This window comes from Helianthus annuus, chromosome 13, assembly GCF_002127325.2.
Source record: "Helianthus annuus cultivar XRQ/B chromosome 13, HanXRQr2.0-SUNRISE, whole genome shotgun sequence".
Lineage (NCBI taxonomy): Eukaryota > Viridiplantae > Streptophyta > Magnoliopsida > Asterales > Asteraceae > Helianthus > Helianthus annuus.
The window spans coordinates 42,938,678-42,961,886 of NC_035445.2; the positions used below are offsets into that span (position 1 = coordinate 42,938,678).

Below are 23,209 nucleotides of genomic sequence, written 5' to 3' on the forward strand. Positions count from 1 at the left end.
AACATACAGAGAAGTCATAAGACCACAAATCGCCGTTCAATTTATATCAAAGGAAAAATCTTTTTCAAAGGATATAAAGCAATCGCCATACATTGTTATGTAGACACAGGGGCAAGTCTTTGTTTAGCAAGCAAACACATAATTCCTAATGACCTATGGGAAAATACTCCCAAAGATATTAAGGTAATAGTTGCTAACAAGGAAGTCATTAAGTTAAATAAGGTTTGTAGGAACCTTGTCATCTATTTTTCTGGTGAACCATTTACCATTCCTACTATCTACCAACAAGATTCAGGTATGGATTTACTTCTAGGAAATAATTTCTGTCAACTTTATGGACCTTTCACTCACAGAGAAGTCATAAGACCACAAATCGCCGTAGCTGCAGAAAGATAATCACATGCAAATAGGAACTCTAAGCCCCTACAAATCAATCAAATTAGGACCCCCCCCCATCCCCTCTCTCTCTCAAAAGTCCTTAACCATAATCCTATGTCTCCATAGACCCCTATCATGTACCATGTCCGCAGAGAGGTGCAACTCTACCAAATCCTGCGTAATCTGCTCATCCCAAGTAATTTTGGGCCTACATCTACTCCTCCCTTCCACAGTCAAGGATTCCACTGCTCTAACTGGCGCTGTCAACTGTCTCCTCTTAGTCCAAACCATCTCAATCTCCCCTTCTGTATCTTATCCGATATACTAGCCACTCCTAACCTTTCCCTAAGAACTTCATTTCTTATCCGATCCAACCTTGTATGCCCACTCATCCATCTTAACATCCTCATCTCTGTTACTTCCATCTTACGCGCCTGTGTCTTCTTGATGGCTCAGTAGTCTGTTCCATACAACGTAGCAGGTCTAATTGCAACCATATAGAATTTCCTCTTTAATTTAGTTGGAAACCTCTTGTCGCACAATATCCTAGTGGCTACTCTCCACCTATACCATCCAGCTTGGATGCGATGAACTACATCATTATCTATCTCCCCATCACTTTGTACAAACGATCCTAGATATTTGAACTTAGTTGTCTGCGAAACCATTTGACCGTCAATGGTAATTTGAGTATCGTCTACGTCACCTGCTTCATTAAAATCACAGTAAAGATACTCGGTCTTAGAGCGACTAATCCTTAAACCCTTGCCTTCCAAAGCTGCTCGTCACTCCTCTAATCTCAAAATCAAGCATTGTTTCGTCTCCGCCACTAATACAATATCATCTGCGAAAAGCATGCACCATGGTACTGTCTCCTGAATCGATCTAGACAACTCATCCAATACTACTATAAAAAGAAACAGATTCAACGCAGATCCTTGGTGGAGTCCTACCTCCATAAGGAAAAAACCGGTATCCCCTACTGGCGTACGAACATTAGTTTTAGCCATAAAATACATATCCCTTATTATGTCTATATACTTCCTAGGAACCCCCTACCCTCCAATCTATCCAAATTAGTTCACGTGGCACATTGTCATATGCCTTTTCAAGGTCAATGAACACCATATGCAGATCCCGTTTTTTTCCTAATAATTTTCCATTAGTCTTCTTAGGATGTGTATCGCTTCTACTGTTGATCGTCCTGGCATGAAACCAAATTGATTTACCGTAACCTGAGTTTCTCTTCTAATTCTGGTCTCGATTACTCTCTCCCATAATTTCATAATATGACTTAACAGCTTAATCTCTCTGTAATTACCACAACCGTGGGCATCACCTTTGTTCTTATATAAAGGCACCACGACACTAGTCCTCCAGTGATCTGGCATCTTTCCAAACTTAAAAATAAGGTTGAACTAGGCAAGAGCAAATGGTATAAAATACCGATCCCATCCCGATCCCGATACCGATAATCCCGATCCCGACATGTTTCGGTATCGGAAACGGTATCCACATTTTGGTTTTTTCGGTATCGGTACGGTATGGCATCGGTAAAATACCGACTTTTACCCTCAAAATACCGATACTGTACCGAACCGACATGTTTCAGTATCGGTATCGGTATCAAGTATTCATGAAATTTCAGGATCGGGATTATCGGTATCGAGACGGGATCGGGACAGGATCGGTATTTGCTCATCCCTAGGTTGAACAAACCAGTAAACCATTGAACTCCTTCCTCTCCCAAACATTTCCACGCCTCTATCGGTATGTTGTCTAGACCAACTGCCTTAGCCCTTCCCATCTTCCTAAGTGCCACCCTCACTTCTCCCTGTGTGATACCCCGAAAATAGCAATTATTCCTCTGTTGGCTTTGGGCAACCGTGTTTTTGCTTTCTTGCAAGTTAGCCATTTGGTCATTGAAAAGATTGTGAAAGTAGGTTTGCCATCTCAACTTAATGGCATGTTCTTTAATTAAAGCACGTCCATCTTCTCTCTTTATAAACTTCACTGCTTTTATATCTTGTCTTCTACGCTCCCTAACTTTAGCAATCTTGAACATATCATGTTCCCCCTCATTTGTTTCCAAGCGTTCATACTGTCACACCCCCAAAAGCCACCTGCGGATAACACCCGCTTCGAGGGCGTGACTGACCAGGATCCAGCCACCCATTATACTGAATAGTTAAATTGATAATAAAAAGTAATACTTACTAACCATAAGATTAGCAAATATCAAGTTCAGAGTTTAAGGTTTCAAGTTCAAACAGTAATAAGTAGCGGAAGCATAAATAAATAGTTTTAAACAGTGTTCATAAGGTAAGCATGATAAATGCCCAACACACGGGCAGACGACCACTACACATCCCAAGCAGCTGCTCCAGTCACTGGCCACCTGCAAAGCATGCAGTAAGGGGTCAACAATAATGCTGAGTGAGTTCACTAGTTGTCCAGTTTTAATTACCAAAAACTTGTTTCACCAGTTAATTTACCCGTTTATACATGCTATGGGGAGCTACCCCAAAAGTTAGCGACTAAACTGTTTTTCCAATACCGAACACTAGGTAACCGTTTGCGTTTCCGCAGGATGCCCCGATGTCAATGTTCTATCATCATTGACGGATGCCTGAGTACATTAGTTCACGACCGATCCCATACCATGGCACGGTGTGAGGCTGGTAAGACCTAAATAGCGCTATCAACTAATAACCCGTTCGCCTGGCACCGGCGACTAATCGGTATTATGTAGTAGGGACTTGAGTGATAGAGTTGCGTTTAGTGCCGTTGGTTGCATTCCGTATAAACAGTAATTAACTAAAAAGGTTTCCCAATACAAGGGAAGATAAAGTAAGTTTGTTCCCAATAACTAGGGAAGGAATGTAGACGGTATCCCCTTTACAAGGGGATAGGGTTGTTTTAGTCTCGTGTCCCAAACCACCGGGAAGCATGCTTTTAAGTTGTGAACTCACCTTGGGTTGCTCGGTATGATACGTTACTTGGTTAAGTATGTTGGTCACCACGTCCTAACATGGTTACCAAGTATGGGTCAAGTCGGGTACAAGTAAACACATAGTGAACACGTATGGCAATACATATAGCGAACACGTATAACATGCGAATACACAAACAGTTGGGGTATTGGGCCTAAACAGTAACAGTTACACAAGCAGTCCAGTTAACAGATAATCCAACAAGTTCTTTGGCCCAATAACAGCCCAGTCGAGACAAAGGTGACTCGCAACCAAGGTTGCGACTCGCAACCGAGGTCTCGGTTCGTCACGTTTTGATTACGAGTCGCAACCAGAGATTACGACTCGCAACCGGGAGGTCTCGACAAATCCTGCTGTGGTCTCGAGTAGCAACCAAAGGTTGCGACTCGCAACCGATGATTACGTGCACATGAAGACCTTCTAGAACCTGTCACCTTGTACGAACCAATAGAAATGCATTTTCATGAAACAAATACGTACTATCCACTAATATTGCATAAACATGTTTGTTTGTCTATTTCGTGCACAAATCAGATCAAAACCAACATTTTTAAAATATTTCCATGGCATTCAAGCTGTTCATCAAATTCAAGCAACATTCATAAAACATTCAAGCCCCATTTATCGCAATCCAACCCAAACCTCCTACATACTTTTCGGACAATATCACAACAAGATTTAAACCCAAACATTTATGTATAACCCTTTAACCAAATCCTTAACAACATTCGGATAACAAAACCCATCAACCTAAACAATATAACACATCCTATTATTTATTATCATGATCCGAAACATATAACCATCGACCTAACCAAGCATCTAACCAAGCATTTTAGCAATCGGAAAGCACTCTATTTTCTCAAACAAGAGTAACTATCATCAACTACATAACCAACAATCATGCAAGCATTACAAGGCAATTAATCAATATTGAGCAACAAACACTTAGTGAACATAATAACACTAACCGGTAGAGATTCAAGGTGTGTGGGTACGATGGATCGATGAGTGAGCTTCCGGTTGGTGGTTCCGAGCTAAAGCCGAGGATGTTCTTGATGTTGGTTGAACCCGAGAAGAAGGAGAGGGATTGTAGTGTTGTGCTAGGGTTTTAGGGTTTAGTGAAGAAGGAGGAGTGAGTGAGAGAGAGAGAGTGTTGTAAAAATGGTTAAGGGAGGGGAGGGTTGGTTTATATAATGTACCGAGTTGGGCTAGGGGGTTCTCGGTCACAAGGCCCTAACCGGCCCAACTGCTACTGTTCACTCGAGACCGGGCATGGTCTCGAGTCGGGTTTCGGCTCCTATATATATATATAACACATATATAAATATATCTATACGTACATGTATGCACACAACACACAATAATGAGCAATTTAATTCATAATTTTTCACTTAATAGTTTACGTACACACATGTTACATCGAAAGGTTGTCCGGGAAAATCCGAAGTGTCACATTATCCCCAAGTTTTAGGAACTTTCGTCCCGAAAGTTAAGGCAGCCACTGTCAAGCTAGTGTAAGTGAAAGCGTTTCAACGGGGTGTCACATCATCCCCCCGTTAGTTTGGAATTTCGTCCCGAAATTCGTTCGTAGCTTCAGTGCTGGGGTTTTCGTTTGGGAACAACTGGGGATACTTGTGCTTCATCTGGTCTTCCCGCTCCCAGGTATACTCTGGGCCACGTCGCGAGTTCCAACGGACTCGTACAAGAGGTATCTGGCTACGTTTGAGGATTTTGATCTCTCGATCCGTGATCTCAATCGGTTCCTCAGTAAAGTGTAGCTGTTCGTCAATAGTCAATTCCTTATAAGGAATCACAAGTGTTTCATCCGACAAACACTTCTTCAGGTTGGATATGTGGAAAACGTTGTGTACCGCACTCAGTTCTTCAGGCAGGTTCAATCTATAAGCAACCTTACCGATTTTCTCGGTAATTTCGAATGGTCCAATATATCGCGGATTAAGCTTGCCCCGTTTACCAAAGCGAACCACACCCTTCCAGGGTGAGACTTTAAGTAGAACCCGGTCACCGACCTGGAATTCCAATGGTTTCCTACGCTTATCAGCGTAGCTCTTCTGACGGTCACGAGCTGCCGCCATGCGTTGTCTGATCTGGGCAATCTTTTCCGTTGTATCTACCACCATCTCTGGGCCCGTGATTTGACTATCACCGATTTCTGCCCAGCAGAGAGGTGACCGGCATTTACGACCGTACAATGCCTCAAAAGGTGCTGCCTGAATACTAGTGTGGTAGCTGTTGTTGTAAGAGAACTCTACTAGCGGTAGATGCTTCTCCCAATTCTTGCCAAAATCGATCACACACGCTCTAAGCATGTCTTCTAGGGTTTGGATGGTGCGTTCAGACTGTCCATCCGTTTGCGGGTGATAAGCGGTGCTCATGTCCAAACGTGAGCCAAAGGATTTGTGCATAGCTTGCCACAATTCCGAAGTAAAACGAGCGTCTCGGTCGGAAATAATTGAGGTTGGCACTCCGTGCCTCGAAACTACTTCCTTTAAGTAAACTTCCGCCAAGGTAGAAAACTTGTCCGTTTCCTTAATAGCCAGGAAGTGCGCGGACTTGGTCAATCGATCTACTATTACCCAAATAGCATTATTTCCGCGTTGGGACCTAGGTAGCCCTGTAACAAAATCCATGGAAATTTGCTCCCATTTCCATTTCGGGATTTCGGGTTGTTGGAGTAGACCTGCTGGCTTCTGGTATTCTGTCTTGACTCTGGCGCAAGTCAAACATTTGCTGACGTATGTTGCTATGTGGGCCTTCATACCAGGCCACCAATATGTAGTCTTCAAGTCGTGGTACATCTTGTCCGAACCGGGATGTACGGAATAGCGGGATTTGTGGGCTTCATCCATCACGAGTTCACGCAAATCCCCATAGAGAGGGACCCAAATGCGCCCTGTTACATAGTAAGCACCATCTTCTTTCTGTTCTAGTTGCTGTCTCGACCCTCGCAGGGACTCAGCCCTGATGTTTCCCGGCTTCAATGCTTCAACTTGAGCATTTCGAATCTGGGTAGGGAGGTTAGACTGGATGGTAAGTTGCAATGCTCGCACGCGCTTTGGTATGGTGTCCTTTCGGCTGAGGGCGTCTGCCACGACATTGGCCTTGCCCGGATGGTATTTGATGGCGCATTCGTAGTCATTCAAGAGTTCGACCCATCGACGTTGTCGCATGTTCAATTCCTTTTGCCTAAAGATATGCTCGAGGCTCCTGTGATCGGTGTAGATAGTGCACTTGGTACCGTACAGGTAATGTCTCCATATCTTAAGAGCAAAAACTACTGCTCCCAGTTCCAAGTCGTGCGTAGTGTAGTTTCTTTCATGTGTCTTGAGTTGTCGTGAGGCGTAGGCAATAACTTTCTCGCGTTGCATCAACACGCAACCGAGCCCATGAATAGACGCATCGCAGTAAACCACAAAGTCGTCAGTACCTTCCGGCAACGAGAGAATAGGAGCGCTGCAGAGGTTATCCTTAAGCCTCTGAAAAGCAGATTCCTGTGCTTCATTCCACTTGTAGGCGACGCCTTTCTGAGTGAGAGTTGTGAGGGGTTGTGCAATCCTTGAGAATCCCTGAATGAATCTGCGGTAGTAGCCTGCCAAACCCAAGAATTGGCGAACTTCAGTGGGGGTCTTAGGTGTAGGCCAGTTCTTTATTGATTCGACCTTAGCTGGATCAACATGAATTCCGTTCTTATTAACTACATGTCCGAGGAAATGGACTTCTCGAAGCCAGAAGTCGCACTTCGAGAACTTGGCGTACAGCTGCTCGTTGCGAAGGAGTTCCAGAATAAGGCGTAGGTGTCGTTCATGCTCTTCTTGACTTTTCGAGTAGATCAGGATGTCGTCGATAAACACAATCACGAATTTATCGAGGTAAGGCTTACATACGCGGTTCATAAGATCCATGAACACTGCCGGCGCGTTGGTCATCCCAAAAGGCATGACGAGGAACTCGTAATGACCATAACGAGTCCTGAATGCAGTCTTGGAAATATCTTCATTACGAACTCTCAGCTGATGATAGCCTGATCGTAGGTCAATCTTTGAATAGTAGCTCGATCCTTGCAACTGATCGAATAGGTCGTCGATGCGCGGGAGAGGGTAACGATTCTTGATGGTAACCTTGTTCAACTCACGATAGTCGATGCACATTCGGAATGTGCCATCCTTCTTCTTGACAAAGAGCACTGGGGCTCCCCAGGGTGATGAACTAGGATGGATAAATCCTTTATCCAATAGTTCCTGTAGTTGCGTAGAGAGTTCCTTCAGTTCTGCAGGGGCTAGACGGTACGGTGCACGAGCTATGGGTGCTGCTCCGGGAGCTAGCTCGATTTGGAATTCGACCTGACGGTGAGGAGGGAGTCCAGGTAGTTCCTCAGGAAATACCTCGGGATAGTCGCGTACTACAGGAAAATCTTCAATCCTCTTTTCCTTTTCGTGAGTATTGGTGACGAGTGCTAGGATAGCGGTGTGCCCTTTTTGTAAACACTTCTGGGCTTTTAGGAGCGAGATAATGCCTGTAACTTCTCCACCTTTGTTGCCTTGGACGATGAGGGGCTGGCCAGTACGACGAGGTATACGAACCGCTTTCTCTTGACAGAGGATCTCAGCGCGATGTTTGGATAACCAATCCATACCAATGACAACATCGAAGCTTCCAAGTTTGACAGGGAAAAGATCGATACTAAACGTGTGGCCAGACAATTCTAGCGTGCAGTCGTGGATCACATGCGTGGCCTCGATGTTCTTACCATTAGCTATCTCGACGATGTGCTTAGAACTTAATAATGCGGGCGAGTGCTTAAGTTTCTTACTAATGCGAAGGGATACATAACTGGCATCGGCACCGGAATCAAATAACACAGAAACATAACGATCATCAAGTAGGAACTTACCCGCCACGACGTTGGGATCGTTCCTTGCTTCTCCAGCTCCAATTACGAAAGCTCTTCCCCTTGCACCATTCCCAGCATTGTTGTTTTGCTCATTGTTCCCAGCTCCCTGGTTGTTGTTGCGATTCTGATTCAGTTCAGGGCAATCCTTACGCATGTGCCCTGTTGCCCCACATTTAAAACATGCTCTGTTGTTTCCCTGCTGCTGTTGCTGTTGGGGTTGTTGCTGATTCTGCCTTGCTGGGAACTGACTTCTACAATCCTTGGCTTCGTGCCCCATCTTGTGGCATCGCTGACACTGACCCTTGTTGCATGCCCCATTGTGGTGCCTGTTACACTTGTTGCACTTAGGGTAGTTTCCCCGGTAGCCACCCTGTTGCTGAGTGCCTTTGTTGTTGTCAGTTTTCCTTTGCTGAGGTGGGGCTTGAGTAGGGTTAGCATCCTTGCCCTGATTTCCATCCCACTTTCGTTTACCATCACTAGAACTTCCTTCCACAGCACTGATCCTTTTGGGCAACCTGCCCTCCTCCACGGCCTGGTTGGTGAGTTTGTGGGCAAGACGAACCACAGGTTGTATAGTAGGGAGGTTAGCCGAGGTTACATGGCTCCTGATCTCTGGGACTAAGCCCTTGATGTACAATTCGATCCTTCGGTACATGGGTCGGGACAAGTTTGGACAAAGAGCAGCGTAGTCGTTGGACAGCTTGGTGTAGGTCTCAATCTCTGACCCAACCATCTTGAGTTCATAGTACTCGTCCTCGAGTTTGTGGATGTCATCCCTGTGACAATACTCTTCCTTGATCATATCCTTAAAATCTTCCCATGCAGTAGCGTTTGCAGTCTCCAAACCAAGCATTTGAATTTGCGCCTTCCACCATGAAAGTGCGCTTCCCTCTAGAGTACCAGTAGCAAACTTCACCCAATTAGCAGGGGGACATTCGCAGACAGCGAAGACAGCTTCGACCTTCTCGATCCAGTGTAGGAGTCCTATGGCACCCTCAGTGCCACTGAACGGAAGAGGCTTGCAATCCATGAAGGTCTTGAAGGTACAAACACGTGGTTGCACAGGTGCAGGCTGACCTGTTGTGAGGAGTGAAGCGAAATAGGTTTAGAGGCGAAAAGACGATGTGGCGGTAGGATCTAAACATCCTAAAACAACGAGTTTACCTATAGGGTGAGCTGCGAAAGCTGCAGCCACAGTGTTGAGCAGGTTAGTGAACTGAGCCTGAGTCATGTTGACGTTTCCTCGTCCGCGTCCACTCATTGTCTTCATAACCAGAAAACATAGTATGAGTGTGATGTCGTAACATAGCGAGAATAAGATAGAAGAGAGAAGGTGTATCTATCTAATCAGGCAAACTAGTACGTATAGTAAAGCAGAAAGCATAAGACAATTAAGCAAGTAACTATGGGTCCGAGCTATGAGGTCAGATAAGTCGAGCCTTGTACTTGGAGTGTAGTGTCGTCACGAGTCACGGGTTATAGTCTGGTTTTTCTCAAAAAGATTTTTCCCCTTTTTAAAACCAAGTTCACTATAACCAATGGCTCTGATACCAATCAGTCACACCCCCAAAAGCCACCTGCGGATAACACCCGCTTCGAGGGCGTGACTGACCAGGATCCAGCCACCCATTATACTGAATAGTTAAATTGATAATAAAAAGTAATACTTACTAACCATAAGATTAGCAAATATCAAGTTCAGAGTTTAAGGTTTCAAGTTCAAACAGTAATAAGTAGCGGAAGCATAAATAAATAGTTTTAAACAGTGTTCATAAGGTAAGCATGATAAATGCCCAACACACGGGCAGACGACCACTACACATCCCAAGCAGCTGCTCCAGTCACTGGCCACCTGCAAAGCATGCAGTAAGGGGTCAACAATAATGCTGAGTGAGTTCACTAGTTGTCCAGTTTTAATTACCAAAAACTTGTTTCACCAGTTAATTTACCCGTTTATACATGCTATGGGGAGCTACCCCAAAAGTTAGCGACTAAACTGTTTTTCCAATACCGAACACTAGGTAACCGTTTGCGTTTCCGCAGGATGCCCCGATGTCAATGTTCTATCATCATTGACGGATGCCTGAGTACATTAGTTCACGACCGATCCCATACCATGGCACGGTGTGAGGCTGGTAAGACCTAAATAGCGCTATCAACTAATAACCCGTTCGCCTGGCACCGGCGACTAATCGGTATTATGTAGTAGGGACTTGAGTGATAGAGTTGCGTTTAGTGCCGTTGGTTGCATTCCGTATAAACAGTAATTAACTAAAAAGGTTTCCCAATACAAGGGAAGATAAAGTAAGTTTGTTCCCAATAACTAGGGAAGGAATGTAGACGGTATCCCCTTTACAAGGGGATAGGGTTGTTTTAGTCTCGTGTCCCAAACCACCGGGAAGCATGCTTTTAAGTTGTGAACTCACCTTGGGTTGCTCGGTATGATACGTTACTTGGTTAAGTATGTTGGTCACCACGTCCTAACATGGTTACCAAGTATGGGTCAAGTCGGGTACAAGTAAACACATAGTGAACACGTATGGCAATACATATAGCGAACACGTATAACATGCGAATACACAAACAGTTGGGGTATTGGGCCTAAACAGTAACAGTTACACAAGCAGTCCAGTTAACAGATAATCCAACAAGTTCTTTGGCCCAATAACAGCCCAGTCGAGACAAAGGTGACTCGCAACCAAGGTTGCGACTCGCAACCGAGGTCTCGGTTCGTCACGTTTTGATTACGAGTCGCAACCAGAGATTACGACTCGCAACCGGGAGGTCTCGACAAATCCTGCTGTGGTCTCGAGTAGCAACCAAAGGTTGCGACTCGCAACCGATGATTACGTGCACATGAAGACCTTCTAGAACCTGTCACCTTGTACGAACCAATAGAAATGCATTTTCATGAAACAAATACGTACTATCCACTAATATTGCATAAACATGTTTGTTTGTCTATTTCGTGCACAAATCAGATCAAAACCAACATTTTTAAAATATTTCCATGGCATTCAAGCTGTTCATCAAATTCAAGCAACATTCATAAAACATTCAAGCCCCATTTATCGCAATCCAACCCAAACCTCCTACATACTTTTCGGACAATATCACAACAAGATTTAAACCCAAACATTTATGTATAACCCTTTAACCAAATCCTTAACAACATTCGGATAACAAAACCCATCAACCTAAACAATATAACACATCCTATTATTTATTATCATGATCCGAAACATATAACCATCGACCTAACCAAGCATCTAACCAAGCATTTTAGCAATCGGAAAGCACTCTATTTTCTCAAACAAGAGTAACTATCATCAACTACATAACCAACAATCATGCAAGCATTACAAGGCAATTAATCAATATTGAGCAACAAACACTTAGTGAACATAATAACACTAACCGGTAGAGATTCAAGGTGTGTGGGTACGATGGATCGATGAGTGAGCTTCCGGTTGGTGGTTCCGAGCTAAAGCCGAGGATGTTCTTGATGTTGGTTGAACCCGAGAAGAAGGAGAGGGATTGTAGTGTTGTGCTAGGGTTTTAGGGTTTAGTGAAGAAGGAGGAGTGAGTGAGAGAGAGAGAGTGTTGTAAAAATGGTTAAGGGAGGGGAGGGTTGGTTTATATAATGTACCGAGTTGGGCTAGGGGGTTCTCGGTCACAAGGCCCTAACCGGCCCAACTGCTACTGTTCACTCGAGACCGGGCATGGTCTCGAGTCGGGTTTCGGCTCCTATATATATATAACACACATATATAAATATATCTATACGTACATGTATGCACACAACACACAATAATGAGCAATTTAATTCATAATTTTTCACTTAATAGTTTACGTACACACATGTTACATCGAAAGGTTGTCCGGGAAAATCCGAAGTGTCACACATACATCCTATTATAGGCTATGTTCTTTGCTCCTGTTACTGCCTTCTTTGCCTCCCTCTTTGCCTCTTTGTATCTCTCCCTTAACCTCACTCTCTCATTTTCGTCTCTACACCACAAAAAAACCCTAAGACTCTGTTGCTTATCCCTTAGACCATGTGTAGTCGTTAGCCCAAAATGCCCCTACCATGGGGCGTTTTCTGTCATGTGCCAGTCCAGTCAGCATGGGGGCATTATTGGGGGTTATTGTCAAAGTGTCGTAGTGGGAATAATGCCCAATAACGCCCATGGAATCATTACACAATTATTTATTTTTTTTTAAAATTTAAAACATAAAACTCTTCATTAATTTTAAAAAGAAAATTACACTACTAGAAATAAAAAAACATAATAAAAAACGGAAATAAAAAAAATAAAGTTAAAAAAAAGATGATGATCTAGAGTCCGTATTTTTCCCGAATTTTTTGGCGATGCATTTGCGCAAAGATCAATGCGTCGCCTTGGAGGTGGTCGATCGGTTTGGATAAAAACTCAATGTCCTTTTCCATTTGTCTCGCCGCTTGCGTCTCGTTAAACTTTTTGTTTTCGGCAACGCGTTCTTTCATAGTCTCCAAACGTTGGTGGCCGAGGTCTCGAATGTCTTGGAGACGACGGTTCATCTCCTTGAAATCTTCCTTCAAGTCGAGATCGGAAGACGACTCCACCGGTTTTTTCCCGGTTCGCTTATCTTTTCTTCGCCCGTCAGGCCAACTCTTCTTCAATTTGCTCGTCAACGTCCACAACAACATTTAGATCGACATTGCGGGCATCGGAAGTTGGTGTTTCAGGGTCAACGGAGGATGATGTTTTTGACCGTTTAGCTCGACGTCTACTACTCGACGTCATGGTCACTACGCCCGCCCACTTTGAAATTTTTCGTAGTAGCTCCCAACACTTATAGTACGGGAAAACGCTTCTCGTTCTCTCATACTCTTTCATAGCCCTTGTTAAAACCCGACGTCACCTTCTCCGCTCGGGCGATTATCGTAGTTACGCTGATATACTTCTTGGAATGAGTGACACTTATTGTTGATGTCGTTCCATTTGCTAGAAATGGAATCTTTGTCACGATGTTCGCCTTTACCCCTCGTGCTATAAAAGAGTGCACGAATCCTATTCCAAAATTCGGGGTCCGTTTGAAAGTTTGCTACAAATAGAAAAATAAAGTTGTACGTTAAAAATAAATAAAATCGATGTGTAGGAAAAAAAAGTAAAAAAAAATATAAAACTTACCAATATTGGGGTCCTCCGAAACGTCGACCCACGCCCGAACCAACGTGTATTCCTCATCCTTCGTCCAACTAACGTAAGAATGCTTACGTCGAGGTTCGTTCGGTTCCTTCTTCTTATGCGACCTTTCGCTGCTTTTCGATGTCTCTCGCTCCGGTTCGGGTTGCGTCTCCGGCACGATTTCCATATCGGGTTCGGGTTGTTGTTGTGATGGTTGCGAGCCGCCACCTTGGCCAAAGCCGAAAGTGGGTTGCACGAATGGTGTAGCGCCACTCAAGAAAGCCGCGTATGATAACATGTTCGGGTCCATGTCTTGAAGGTTAAAAGTTTGTTGCGGTTGGGTTGTGTTTGGGTTCCCGGGTCTTGAGGGGACACCAAATGGGGGTCAGAATAGGTTCATATTTTTATAAATTGTAGAAGTAGTAGAGAGAAAGTTTGATGGTGTGTGAGTTTTTTATATAAAAGTGAAGACTAGTGGGTATTTTATAGTGTTTATTGGATTTAAAAAAATAAAATAAAATAATTAAGAAAGTTACCGTTTGCAACGGTCATCTCGTCCCCCAAAGCAACATTTAGGCGTGTTTCAAAAAACGTCCGACGGTTTTTTTTTTTTTTTGTCAAATAACGCCGCAAAACGCCGTAGGGGGCGGAGGAGGGGCTTGTTCCAGCGTTATTGGGCTTTTTTTGTGGATCACGCCCGAGTACGGGTGGTCTTATGTTCTTCACGTCCTCACTCCACAGTTATTTCATGGAACTAGTTGATTTTCCGTCCGCGCGTTGCGGCGGGACCCAATGACTGCAAAACGCGTGTCAGCAACGGCAAGCAGATACCGAATATCAAAACATAAATAAAAATGACAGGGTAAGGATAGTCACTCCGTCCTAAAAAAAGAGATTTTAAATAACCTAATATATAATAATAGGACCCACACGTCCTACACATTGGAAAGTCGGTTGTTTTCAGTTCAGTTATTACGGTGCGAACACGTTAAAATATGGATGAGCTCGGTACGGTAACGGCACCAAAAGTACGGATCCGGAAAATCATCGAAATTAGGTACCGGCACTGAAAATGCTCAATACAATACGATATGGTATTTGAAGGTAAAAATCAATAAATACAGGTATGGTGCTAGACCGATGTCGAACCGAAAGTAACGATTCTGAAAACGTCAAAAGGCGGGTACCAAATTGGTACCGAAAATGATTTGGTATAGTAAATTTGGTACTGATACGATACCGGTTTAATTACAGGATTTGATACAATTTGCTCATCAATAATCTAAATATCAAAGTTAATTTTACATGCTACAATTCATTTATTACAGAAAAAGACAAAAAAGAAACCAAAATAAGTTGTTGTATATATAAAACTTCATTCAAACGGAATACAGTTACTTACTGTGTGTATGAAAAGTAATCTAAACGGTGCAATTACTTGCATTGTTATATTGCTACAGGATTTGATAAGCTCGGTACCAACTGGTACCGAAAATACACTCGATTTAGTAAATTTGATACCGGTATTGGTATCCGACACCATTTTCTTATCACTTAGTGATCTTACTGTTCATTCAGTTATAATATTAATATATAGTCTTACTGTTGATTCAGTTCTAATATTAATATAGATAATATAATATTAATATATAGGTAATATATAGGTAACTAGTTGATGCCCCGCCCACGTTACGAGGCGATGGCCGAATGATGAGCGAGTGTTAGTCAGCTCATTGACACGGAAAACAATTAAATCGAGTCAACCAGTTAAAACAAGACACTTTTATAGTTTTGATAAAAAAAACTAAAACAATGGCAATATTGTAATTTTTAACTGAGGGAAAGTTGTATTTTTGACTAGGGTAAAATGTAATTTAACAAAAGCTAAAGTAATGGCAGTACTGTAAATTTGAACCTGGGGCAAAATTGTAAATTTTCACAGGGGCAAATTCGTAATTTTTAACTTGGGGTAACAACGTAATATAAATTTGAACTAAGGGCACAATCATAATTTTAAGCTTGAGGCAAAAGCACAATTTTATTTGAACCGAGGGAAAATCGTAATTTTGAGTTGGGGGCACAAACATAATTTTATTTTGAACTGGGGAAAAAACGTAATTTTGAATTGAGGGCGAAATAACAATTTTTAAACGGGGAAAAATCATATTTTTGAACAGAGGGCAAAATCGTAATTTTTAAGTGGGGGCAAAAACAAAATTTTATTTTGAACTGGGGGCGAAAAGGTAATTCTGAGCTGAACGCAAAACCACAATTTTATTTTGAATGGAGGGAAAAATCGTAATTTTGAGCTGGGGACAAAAGCGTAATTTTATTTTGAGCTGGGGGTAAAACCGTAATTTTAAAGAGGGACAAAAACGTGATTTTAGAATGGATATAAAATAATAAACTGGTTGGTCCAACGGGAGAATGTCAGGCAAAGTCGTAATTTTGAATTGAGGGCAAGATCGTAATTTTAAGATGGGGACAAAAAGCGTAATTTTATTTTAAGCTGGGGGCAAAAACGTAATTTTAAAATGGATATAAAACAATAAACGTGTTGGTTCAATGGGGGAGTGCCAGGCAGCTGCCTGGCACTATTCCCCCATTTGGTTTGCCTGGCACTATTCCCTATTTGGTTTTTTTTATATGTAGGGTAATTCTCAATTCTCAATTTCTTTGCATTCACTTTATGGGAGTTTAATAAGTTAATTTTTTATTGGAAAATTCCTTTAGTTTACTTATTTTATTTTTTAAAATCATAAAATAGACATGAGTGGAAAAATAAAAAATAGCCTTTTCCCATTATGGGCTGCCTCGATGAAGCAGAAAGTTATAATTCCCTCCACTTTTGGGAAACGACAGAATGTTATGCTTTAGTTATTCTATAAATAATTTGTAATTCCACAGAGTTCCAAATACAAAGAACTAGACCTACTATTTTCTATTTTCGCATTGAAAATACATAATATTTTGTGATGACATTTGACATTTAATAGTTTATAATTATGGATTAGGATCAAATACAAAGGATCTTAATTGTAATTGTAAGAAGTGTAAGAAGGATTTATAAAGTGACAAGTGTCCAATAACCTAAAAAAAACCCACTACACACACACACACAAAAAAAAAAAAAAAAAAAAAAACCTCAAACATCCACCACCACCAAAAACCTAACCCCCCCCTCTCCCATCACCCACCCCCAAATTTTTTTTTTTGCCAAGGGGGTGGGGGGTGGGGGTTTAGGTTTTTGGGTGATGGCGGGGGTGGGGGTGGGTGTTTAGTTTTTTTTAGGTTTTTTTTTTTTTTTTTTTTTTTTTTTTTTTTTTTGGGGGGGGGGGGGGGGTTAGGTTTTTGGGGAGTGGGGGTGGGGGGTTAGGTTTTTGGGGTTTTTTTTTTTTGGTGAGGTGTAGTTTTTTTTTCTTTGCCGCGGGGGGGGGGGGTTAGGTTTTTGGATGGTGGGGGGGGGGGGGTTAGGTTTCTGGGTGGTGGTGGGGTGGGGTCGGGGTAGGTGTTTAGGTTTTGGGTGGTGGTGGGGTGGGTTTAATTTTAGTTTATTGGACTTGTCACTCTATAAATCCTTCTTACACTTTTTACAATTAAAAGCCTTTGTAGAATAACTTGACCCTTATAATTATAACTAGTGAGCAAAACTCACATGCTAAGGTGGGGTTTTAAAATTATAAGCTACGGTTTCAATGATACACATATTAGCATTTATCTTATGTTCATGTTGAAATATTGATAACGATAAGCATGTCGTAACGGCAAATACAAAATTTTACCAAACATCATAGTTTTAAGGTTGTAAGAGGAAAAAGACCAAACCTTTAAGCAACTTTGATGACTTGTACGTTTGTGCTTTGATGATTTGTATATTATCGCAACGCAACTCGGTTTTGAATAAAAATTTACACTGGTACAGAGATAAAGTATCAGTACGTCGTAATGGTATATTTGAAGTTTTATAAATAATCATATTTTAAATATTATAAGACAAAAGCAAAAAATAAGTAAGAGTGAGTCATGTGTTAAAATAATGTTTCAATTAATTAAAATAATGTTTATAATGTTTAAATTAAATAAAGTTAGTAAAATCATGGAGTGTGTAATGGTCTCCCTCTTCGTTACCTATTAAAATAATGTTTACACCACACGGCGTGGGCGTGGATTTATGGCGTTTAAGCCTTTCCACGCCGCACGCACCACACCGTCAACGGCATTTTGCATGCTGTTGTGGAATAGGCTTGAACATTTCCATCGACGTTTAGCTAATTTGTTGGTCGACGTGGCGTTCTGTTATTGGATGGTAAAATTTTGTCGTTGGTCCAACGGCTAGTAAAAAAAGGTTGTATTTTTTAAAATTTACTCCTATATATAAATACACCTATTCTTCCATTTAACCAAATCACTCAAGTGTCATAAAAAACACCCTCTCAAAAAACTATCATAAAAAACACCCTCTCAAAAAACCATACGAAATGCCGATGATTCCTTAGGTCGTACAAGAGGACATCGCGTTATGCGAATCGTGGGTCGTTTTAGTCTAAATTATGTAATCTTTTTAATTTTTTATGTTATGTAATGTTTTAAATATTTAAGTTATGTAATCTTTTAATTTTAAATTATGTAATCTTTTAAGTAGTATTAATTGGGTTTTATTTAAATATAATTGATTTTATATAATTTATAAATATAAAATTATAATAAAAGGTGTGTGGCACGTGTCGAATAACACCACTCTTCCACGCTCCTTTCCACCCCTCCGTTTTATATACAACACCACTTTACTGACACGCGTTGACGTGTCGAACCACGCCAATTTTCAAGTCCTCCACATCATATGATCTTAGATTAAATAAATTAAAAAAAAAGTGGTGATTTGTTGATTTCTTATTGGTTGAAAGAAGAAGTAAGTGAACCCCATCATATCAATCATCTTGCTGGCGTGAGGAATATCACATCTTTCACGCCTTCTGAGATGGTGTTTCTCGCTTGACGTTGTCACCTCATCCGAGGTATTAGACCATTACATTTGGTCTAAATAAAACTTCATTGTTTTTATGGTAACAAGTGAATTAGGCTCTTAAACCAGCTTTAATGGGAGTAGTAATCATCATATCTATATATATTAATAAATGAGTTGACTTGGGCCATTTGTCTTTAAATGGTGGAGCTATTTTGCTTATGTGGCATCCATTGTTTTAGTGGAGGTTGATCTTGGGAGGGAATTCATGTAATTTCTTTGTAAACAAACCAATTTTGGGAAAACACAAACCAAATTCTAAAACCCACGTGGGATCCGGATACATTCGGGTCACCCATGTTTTCAAATGGGTCATATATATTCCTTTTAACGCTTTCTTCTCTCTCATAACTTCACTTTTTCCAAACCCTAAATACGAAATTCAACAGCTGCTTAATTCTTCTTTGCAGATTCAGGTAAACCACAAAGTTGGAATCGAATCATTTGTATTATCTTGTCTCTGTTATTGATATGGTTCGGTTTTCTGACCCATCTTTATTTGATCAGAAACCCTAATTCTTCTTCATCTCCTCTCAACCTACATAAGGATTGACACATCTTTGTTCAAATCTCCATTATATTCTTTTACGAAGCACCAAAATGGGCATAAATTGTGATATCCACAAACATATGTTATCCAATTGATACAGGTATGTCGAAACCCTCTGATCCATTCCTTTTTCTTCATCCGAAATGTCACACCCTGACTTTTGCGGAAGCCTGATTATTGGTGTGACTTTATTAATACCATAACATTCAATCATAACAACGCTATATGATAAAAAAACACAAGATGTTCATCCATTAATTAAGTTTAAAAATAACACAACATACTTGTTTGAAACATCGTTACCAAATTCAAGTTACAAACCACAACATGTTTAAATGAGTTCATGAAGACACAACAAAAGACCTTAAATAAAACCCGGTTTAGAGACATGTATCCCGTCCAAGAATAGGATACACCTCCTAAACCCTACGACCTCGGATGGCATCTTTTATTTGTGACGCAGCTTGAACATTGATGTGCACAAAATGCAACATATAAATTACATCAATTGTGGCATAAAACTAACCCTTTTTTAGTACTAATGTTGGAAAAAGTATGTTTTTGTCTTCCTTTTGTATTTTCAGGATTAAATGAGCTCAAATGAACAAAAGAAGCAAAAAGACAGCTAAATCTAACATAAATACAAGAAAAGGAACCAACGTGGCATGCCCGACCCCCCGACAACATCTTCCCAAGCAAAAACAAGAGAACAGAAGGTTGAACACGCCCCGTGCTCAATGAGCACGGGGGCGTGCCCAAGTGTCAGCAGAAAAGACAAAGTTGTAGAAGCTTCTATCGCCAACAACGGGGTCGTGCTCAGCGGACACGGGGCCGTGGTCAACTCTAAGATTCGCAGAATCTAGGGAAATCTTGATAGTACAGATACGCTTCTACACACGGGGTCGTGCTCAGCGGACACGGGGGCGTGGTCAACTAATGCAGACAAACTGCAATTAATGAAGAAAGAGAATGAGGATGGACACGGGCCGTGCTTGAGCTGCTGTTCAGACTATAAATAGGGGTGCTTGGCTCATTTGCAAACCATCCCTTGGCACACCACCTCTCTCACACTTCACCCACCACCATCACAACACCATCATCCACCACCATCATCCATCATAGAGTGTGTGAGTCGTCTCGGGATCCAAGATTGATCGTAAGAGTTCTTGACAATCGAAGGCCATGTTTGCCTAAGTCTCTTACATCACTTGGTGAAGACAAGTGTTTAGTGTAATACTTTTTATTTTTAATCTTTTCGCACTTTTTATTTGGTTATGTATTAATGACTTTAATAACTAGTTTCTTATGTTGAAGGTGATTCTTCCTTATCGTTTGTCTGTGGTGTCTTGGCATTATTTTACTGTGTGACAACCCTCGTAATTACATGTATCCGTACGATTTATTAATGATATTTAAAGTGCTTGATGACTGTGCTGATTTACTTAACTGCTTTCTGGTTACTGCGTCATACTTACATGTGCTTGTAAACATACTAGTCTTGTGCAGAAAATTGACTAAATAATCCTGTACGCTTTCCCAAGTGTTGGGAATTAAAAGTGTTACAAAAAGATACATAAAAGACACTTTACGGAAAAATTAAGCACTTTAACGGAACGATACCCAACCGAACAACCGGACATTACCCGGAACACAAAAATATTGTTGAACACATTGTTTCACTTCTACTAAACTAGTTATGGTCTCCGAACACCCTAACACACTATATATTTCATAATACACATAAGACACTAACTAAACTCTTGATTTCCAATCAAGATCACTAACCATTTAGTTGAAACCCAACTAGACCCCCCCCCCTCAAAACTGGTTATGAGCAAGGACCCCACCTTGGGATTTCTTTCATTATTTTAATAGATTTGTTATTGTGATATGAAACATATTAACCCATGTGTAAATGCATGTTGGAAAGTTATTTATAAATCCACTAGTTAATCATTCTTATCATTCACAACTCAACACACCACACTTTCTTTCCTTCTTCCTTTCCTTGTTTCGGACGAACCCAAGAACCACCACAATCACCATCATTCAATCTTCATCATTCAATTATACATATACTCAAAGGTGTTAGAAGGTGCACAACGACGCTCGGTGTTCTCGGAAGTTGAAGGACCTCTTGCAAGTGCTATTAACCATCACTTTTCTTCTCTTGAACTTCCCTAGCCTTGAACTAGTGGTAAGAACATGAATCCCTTCATATTTCATCTCATCTTAGTGGTTAAAGTAGAATATGTGATGTTAATCTTGAAGAACATCAAGAACACTAAAGAACATAAAGATGAAATTTAAACATAAGCTTTAAATATAAAGAAATCATGTTGTTGTAGTGTTGATATACTTGTTGATTATTGTTTGTTTGTAGAAATGATATTGATCATCATGTAATCTTGCTAGATTATGATTAAAAACATAATCTAGCAAGATGAGAGGATGAACATGTTAAAGGTTATGGATCATCCTCACTAAAGTCTTGAACTTGAAAGAACAACTTTGTTTTCTTGAAAAATAACAAACAAAGTAAGCGGTTAAACACATAGATCTAAATATTTATGAATGATTTTTAAAGAAACCAAGTTAAAATACAAGTTTTACTAAATCTTGGTTCTTACAAAAATATACATCATTTTGGTAAACACATATGTAACAAGAAAATACATGAAGAAACATTTTTAGAAAATATGAACATAAGTTATAAAGATCCATATTCTTTAAAAATGGAGTTTTTAAAGAAACAATCACACTTTAAAGGGGTAACAAGACTTACTAAATACACTAGTAAGTTACTACACATTTTTATAAATTTTCAAGTTCATGAAAGGATAGTTTATACTTGTTTTTAACAAGATTGGTAAGTAAAAATTGTATATTGTTGATTGATGATTGTTGGATGAATTTTTGAAAAGAAAATGATATGCTAATAAGCATGGACACCTCCGTTTACAAAGGAAACTCTGGCGAAATTTTCTAAAAATTCCAACATTTAGAAAATATTTTTCTAAACAAGCGTTACAAGTATATTTTCTAACTTGCGTTTCGAATATAAACTTCACCATAATATTTGTGACAAAAATACAAAGTGTCGAAGGTTGATTTTATAAATAAAATGGTTAAATATATATATTTAGAATATATATTTTATACTAGAACACTTGTGTGGATACTTGTTTATTCTGTGAGATAGTTATATTATTTTAGGGTAAAATAATATAACTTAACAAAGTACCTTGACATTAGAATTGTGTGGTATGTGATAGAAGTAACGAGTAGATAAACCGTACGTAGGATACGTGTTATGCATGAGAAACTGATTGTTATCTGTACCTCATTAGGACGTGCTTGATTTCCTGATTATTTGAGTAATTAATCTAACCGAGCAAACCAAGGTGAGTTCACACACACTTTCTAAGGCATGGGATTCCCGGTGGTTTGGGAATGGGTTAAAGAACTAAAACGGAACCTACATATCCTCCTTGGGTAGGATATGTACTGCCATCCTCCATAGGTAGGATGCCAATATTAATCCTGCGTATTCTCCTTGGGTAGAATACGTACGTTCGTCCTCCTTGGGTAGGACAACAACCTTTAAAACTTACTAGACAAAACTCTATCATTAAGTCCCTCATTTTATATCGACTTAATCGCCGAGGCCAATGGCGAGCGTGTCATTAGTTAATAACGCTATTAGGTTTAACAAACCTCACACCGTGCCAGTCGGACGGGCGTGTACTAATGGACTATGGCAAACTGTTAGTGATGATAGACACTGATGTCGGGCACAACTTATTTTCGTTAGTAGTCAATATGGTACGGTCTAGTGGTTCACATGGGGAAGCCCCCATTGATCATGGATATGGTTTGGGTAATAAAGAAGGAACTGGTTAATCATACTTTCAACTATGGGGTAACCCCACGGCAATTAAGCCAACGAAAGACAAACCATGTTTTCGGAAATAAGTTAAAACTAAAACAACCAACCGTGAACTCACTCAACTTTGTTGTTGACTCGTTGTTACATGCCTTACAGGTCGTTAGATTGCTTATGGAGCTTGCACGAGGAAGAGGTCGTTGTGGAATATGGGTTGTTATGTCCCGTACTAAACATTTAATTCTTATGAACTTATAAAACCTACGTTTTGGACTTTAAACTTAAGAAATATG

At 40.6% G+C, this 23,209-nt stretch overlaps 2 protein-coding genes across 2 annotated transcripts; both read right to left on the bottom strand.

Annotated features, from left to right (window-relative positions):
- Window positions 1-830: 830 nt before the first annotated feature.
- Window positions 831-2,443, bottom strand: LOC110900769. Its single transcript, XM_022147635.1, has 2 exons — window positions 1,825-2,443; window positions 831-1,084 (listed from the first exon to the last, which is right to left on the bottom strand). The coding sequence occupies exons 1-2, from the start codon at window positions 2,441-2,443 to the stop codon at window positions 831-833; spliced, it is 873 nt and encodes a 290-aa protein (XP_022003327.1).
- A 10,731-nt stretch (window positions 2,444-13,174) lies between these two features.
- Window positions 13,175-13,767, bottom strand: LOC110900770 (glutathione S-transferase T3-like). The gene is made up of 2 exons (XM_022147636.1): window positions 13,461-13,767; window positions 13,175-13,374 (listed from the first exon to the last, which is right to left on the bottom strand). The coding sequence occupies exons 1-2, from the start codon at window positions 13,765-13,767 to the stop codon at window positions 13,175-13,177; spliced, it is 507 nt and encodes a 168-aa protein (XP_022003328.1).
- Window positions 13,768-23,209: the final 9,442 nt, after the last annotated feature.

Coding starts and splice junctions, on each gene's coding strand:
- LOC110900769 (XM_022147635.1), bottom strand. CDS start 2,443: ATGTTCAAGATTGCTAAAGTTAGGGAGCGTAGAAGACAAGATATAAAA. Junction 1,085..1,824: donor TCGGGATCGGGATGGGATCG/GTATTTTATACC, acceptor TTAATGAAGCAG/GTGACGTAGACGATACTCAA.
- LOC110900770 (XM_022147636.1), bottom strand. CDS start 13,767: ATGGACCCGAACATGTTATCATACGCGGCTTTCTTGAGTGGCGCTACA. Junction 13,375..13,460: donor TTCGGAGGACCCCAATATTG/GTAAGTTTTATA, acceptor TTCTATTTGTAG/CAAACTTTCAAACGGACCCC.